The sequence below is a fragment of the Trichomycterus rosablanca genome, chromosome 1 (assembly GCF_030014385.1).
Source record: "Trichomycterus rosablanca isolate fTriRos1 chromosome 1, fTriRos1.hap1, whole genome shotgun sequence".
Taxonomy (NCBI): domain Eukaryota; kingdom Metazoa; phylum Chordata; class Actinopteri; order Siluriformes; family Trichomycteridae; genus Trichomycterus; species Trichomycterus rosablanca.
The window spans coordinates 2310626-2315746 of record NC_085988.1 but is presented as its reverse complement, the minus strand read 5'-3'; the positions used below and the strand labels follow the sequence as shown (position 1 = coordinate 2315746).

Sequence of the window (5121 nt, the reverse complement as noted above, 5' to 3'; positions counted from 1 at the left end):
TCAACCACTAACTACACTTCCACAGTCGAGCAGGCTTCACACCAGCATGGGTTCAGTCACAGTACAGGAACAGTTGGACCGTTTGGTGTGCAGGAACTCTACTGAACACATGTTCACATGACCTTCTCATCACCAGTGCCTGACCTCACCAGTGCTTCTCAGATCTAATGGGTATATAAACACTGTTATGGTGTATAAACCATGTGTTTGGGTGGGTAGAGTGGAGCTCCACCCTGGCTGAGGGGGTTCTTCTCGAGGGGTGCTGGGTGTGGGATGTTATCAGCTCTGTGTGCTTGGTGCTCCTCAGTCAGTCCCTGATGTTTCCTCCAGTGTGTGTTTATGTTTGGTTCTGGTACCAGTAGGATCATGCACATGTTTCCTCTCACTGTGATGCTGGCGCTCAGTTTTAGTTCTGGTTCTGGTTCTGGTGTGGTGTTGAACTCGTCCGCGTTGAAGGATTCGGACCCTGTGCACCTCTTCCCCGTTCTCACCGTTAATTATGAGCGCGTCCGGAAACCTTTTGAGATCTCGCTGTGGATCCTGCTGGCGTCACTCATGAAGCTCGGTGAGGATTTATTTACATTTAATACTTAATAATACTGATACATTATATTTTATTTCTTATATTCATTTACTGTTGTTCTATACATGATTAATGATGTATAATTAAAGGTATATAACCACAATATTGTAATAATAATAATAAATGTATTAATTGTTATTATTATATAGTAAAAGTTATATAACCACAGTACTCCATTAGTAATGATTAATTAATTATATATCTGGTATTATTCATTTTATACCAAATATTAATCGCAAAGACTTAAATTAAATATTGCAATAATAAATCATAAATATTGTATATTTAATAATATATAAATAATATTACATTATTTAAGTTTCACACATTATTGCTGTATTAGAAATAATAATAATAATAATAATAATAAAATAATAATAATAATAAAATAATAATAACTATAATAATAGTAATAATAAAAATAATAAATAATAATAATAACAATAATAATAATAAAATAATAGTAATAATAATAAATAATAATAATAATAAATAATAATAATAATAATAAATAATAATAAAATTAATACTAATAATAATAATAAGAAGAATAAGAATAAAATTAATAATAATAAAATTACTGTTGCATTCATTTTTATTATTATATTACGGATGTATTGACCCATTTTTAGCCTCCAAGAGGAAACAATCTCCTGATACATGATAGAGTCCAAGATTTATTCTAACAAGGTTCTCGAGACCTTCTTAAAGCCCAAACAGCACAGAAACGTAACAGATACCAACCGAGGGTGCATTAACTCTGGCTCTACAGAGCAGGACGTGTAGGCCTCTGTATCAGGGTCAGTCAGACGTCTGAGCTCCACCCTAGAGCTGGTGATAACACACACACACACACACAAGCATAAACACACACTAGCATAAATACACACACACACTAAATAAGGTCTATCCAAATAGACTTGCCACCATGGTTAACCACTAAACCACTATATCAGGCCTAAAGAAATGATCACATGACCAATATGACCTGACCTCAATGGGGGAGCCAGATATGCTTGACCAGAAGAAATATCTCAACACACACAACAACCAAATGATTAGCCAGATCACCAGATCCCCTCCTCATTGCAGACTTGTACTGGTGCTGGTTGGACCGTTGGATTACATTAGAGTCTCTCTCTTCCTCTAGGCTTCCACGTGATCCCGGGCATCTCCAGCGTGGTGTCGGAGAGCTGCGTGCTGATCATGGTTGGTTTCCTGGTTGGAGGTCTCATTAAACTCTCAGGTGAACAGCTTCCAGTTCTTGACACCAACCTCTTCTTCCTGTGTCTCCTCCCGCCCATCATCCTGGACGCCGGCTACTTCCTTCCTCTCAGGTCTTTCGCTGAGAACGTGGGTTCCATCCTGGCGCTGGCCGTGCTGGGCACGCTCTGGAACTCCGTCTTCGTGGGGGCCGTTTTATACGGGGCGTGCAGGCTGGGCGTGGTCCAGGCGGGTGGAGTGGACCTTCTGTCCTGCCTGCTGTTCGGGTCCATCTCCTCGGCGGTGGATCCGGTGGCCGTCCTGGCCGTCTTCCAGGAGATTCACATCAACGAGCTCCTGCACATCCTGGTGTTCGGAGAGTCGCTCCTTAATGATGCGGTTACCGTGGTAAGTGGAAGAAGGGTGCAGTACAAGGGGTCAGTTACTGGTTTAAAGGTTTAGGGAGTTGATTAGGGGTGCAGGAAGTGGGTCAGTTACTGGTTTAAAGGTTTAGGGAGTTGATTAGGGGTGCAGGAAGTGGGTCAGTTACTGGTTTAAAGGTTTACTGGAGTTGATTAGGGGTGCAGGAATTGGGTCAGTTACTGGTTTAAAGGTTTGGGGAGTTGATTAGGGGTGTAGGAAGTGGGTCAGTTACTGGTTTAAAGGTTTGGGGAGTTGATTAGGGGTGCAGGAAGTGGGTCAGTTACTGGTTTAAAGGTTTAGGGAGTTGATTAGGGGTGCAGGAAGTGGGTCAGTTACTGGTTTGAAGGTTTGGGGAGTTGATTAGGGGTGCAGGAAGTGGGTCAGTTACTGGTTTAAAGGTTTAGGGAGTTGATTAGGGGTGCAGGAAGTGGGTCAGTTACTGGTTTAAAGGTTTAGGGAGTTGATTAGGGGTGCAGGAAGTAGGTCAGTTACTGGTTTAAAGGTTTAGGGAGTAGATTAGGGGTGCAGGAATTGGGTCAGTTACTGGTTTAAAGGTTTGGGGAGTTGATTAGGGGTGTAGGAAGTGTGTCAGTTACTGGTTTAAAGGTTTAGGGAGTAGATTAGGGGTGCAGGAATTGGGTCAGTTACTGGTTTAAAGGTTTGGGGAGTTGATTAGGGGTGCAGGAAGTGGGTCAGTTACTGGTTTAAAGGTTTAGGGAGTTGATTAGGGGTGCAGGAATTGGGTCAGTTACTGGTTTAAAGGTTTAGGGAGTAGATTAGGGGTGCAGGAATTGGGTCAGTTACTGGTTTAAAGGTTTGGGGAGTTGATTAGGGGTGTAGGAAGTGTGTCAGTTACTGGTTTAAAGGTTTAGGGAGTAGATTAGGGGTGCAGGAATTGGGTCAGTTACTGGTTTAAAGGTTTGGGGAGTTGATTAGGGGTGCAGGAAGTGGGTCAGTTACTGGTTTAAAGGTTTAGGGAGTTGATTAGGGGTGCAGGAATTGGGTCAGTTACTGGTTTAAAGGTTTGGGGAGTTGATTAGGGGTGTAGGAAGTGTGTCAGTTACTGGTTTAAAGGTTTAGGGAGTAGATTAGGGGTGCAGGAATTGAGTCAGTTACTGGTTTAAAGGTTTGGGGAGTTGATTAGGGGTGCAGGAAGTGGGTCAGTTACTGGTTTAAAGGTTTGGGGAGTTGTTTAGGGGTGCAGGAATTGGGTCAGTTACTGGTTTAAAGGTTTGGGGAGTTGATTAGGGGTGCAGGAAGTGGGTCAGTTACTGGTTTAAAGGTTTGGGGAGTTGATTAGGGGTGCAGGAAGTGGGTCAGTTACTGGTTTAAAGGTTTGGGGAGTTGTTTAGGGGTGCAGGAATTGGGTCAGTTACTGGTTTAAAGGTTTGGGGAGTTGATTAGGGGTGTAGGAAGTGGGTCAGTTACTGGTTTAAAGGTTTGGGGAGTTGATTAGGGGTGCAGGAAGTGGGTCAGTTACTGGTTTAAAGGTTTGGGGAGTTGTTTAGGGGTGCAGGAATTGGGTCAGTTACTGGTTTAAAGGTTTAGGGAGTTGATTAGGGGTGCAGGAAGTGGGTCAGTTACTGGTTTAAAGGTTTGGGGAGTTGATTAGGGGTGTAGGAAGTGGGTCAGTTACTGGTTTAAAGGTTTGGGGAGTTGATTAGGGGTGCAGGAAGTGGGTCAGTTACTGGTTTAAAGGTTTAGGGAGTTGATTAGGGGTGCAGGAAGTGGGTCAGTTACTGGTTTAAAGGTTTAGGGAGTAGATTAGGGGTGCAGGAAGTGGGTCAGTTACTGGTTTAAAGGTTTAGGGAGTAGATTAGGGGTGCAGGAATTGGGTCAGTTACTGGTTTAAAGGTTTGGGGAGTTGTTTAGGGGTGCAGGAAGTGGGTCAGTTACTGGTTTAAAGGTTTGGGGAGTTGTTTAGGGGTGTAGGAAGTGGGTCAGTTACTGGTTTAAAGGTTTAGGGAGTAGATTAGGGGTGCAGGAATTGGGTCAGTTACTGGTTTAAAGGTTTGGGGAGTTGTTTAGGGGTGTAGGAAGTGGGTCAGTTACTGGTTTAAAGGTTTGGGGAGTTGATTAGGGGTGCAGGAAGTGGGTCAGTTACTGGTTTAAAGGTTTAGGGAGTTGATTAGGGGTGCAGGAAGTGAGTCAGTTACTGGTTTAAAGGTTTGGGGAGTTGTTTAGGGGTGTAGGAAGTGGGTCAGTTACTGGTTTAAAGGTTTGGGGAGTTGATTAGGGGTGCAGGAAGTGGGTCAGTTACTGGTTTAAAGGTTTAGGGAGTTGATTAGGGGTGCAGGAAGTGGGTCAGTTACTGGTTTAAAGGTTTGGGGAGTTGTTTAGGGGTGTAGGAAGTGGGTCAGTTACTGGTTTAAAGGTTTAGGGAGTAGATTAGGGGTGCAGGAAGTGGGTCAGTTACTGGTTTAAAGGTTTGGGGAGTTGTTTAGGGGTGTAGGAAGTGGGTCAGTTACTGGTTTAAAGGTTTGGGGAGTTGATTAGGGGTGCAGGAAGTGGGTCAGTTACTGGTTTAAAGGTTTAGGGAGTTGATTAGGGGTGCAGGAAGTGGGTCAGTTACTGGTTTAAAGGTTTAGGGAGTAGATTAGGGGTGCAGGAATTGGGTCAGTTACTGGTTTAAAGGTTTAGGGAGTTGATTAGGGGTGCAGGAAGTGGGTCAGTTACTGGTTTAAAGGTTTAGGGAGTTGATTAGGGGTGCAGGAAGTGGGTCAGTTACTGGTTTAAAGGTTTAGGGGTGCAGGACGTTAAACCCTTTGTTGTTGTTGTTGTTGTTGCACAGGTGCTCTATCACCTCTTGGAGGAGTTCGGAGGCTCCGGCTCTGTGGCTCTACGTGATGCATTACTGGGCGTGTTCAGTTTTGTAGTGGTGGCATTAGGGGGCATCGTAGTGGGCGTGGTTT

General features: G+C 43.7%; 1 protein-coding gene across 1 annotated transcript in view; it reads left to right on the top strand.

Moving 5' to 3' along the window:
• The first annotated feature begins 386 nt into the window (after nt 1-386).
• Nucleotides 387-5121, top strand: part of slc9a1b (solute carrier family 9 member A1b) — an 18189-nt gene continuing 13454 nt past the window's right edge. The window contains exons 1-3 of the mRNA XM_062997680.1: nt 387-565; nt 1734-2194; nt 5001-5121. The exon at nt 5001-5121 is cut by the window's right edge and continues 130 nt beyond it. Of these exons, the coding sequence (XP_062853750.1) occupies nt 391-565; nt 1734-2194; nt 5001-5121 (757 nt within the window). The 5' untranslated portion in view covers nt 387-390. The remainder of the gene's footprint in view (nt 566-1733; nt 2195-5000) is intronic.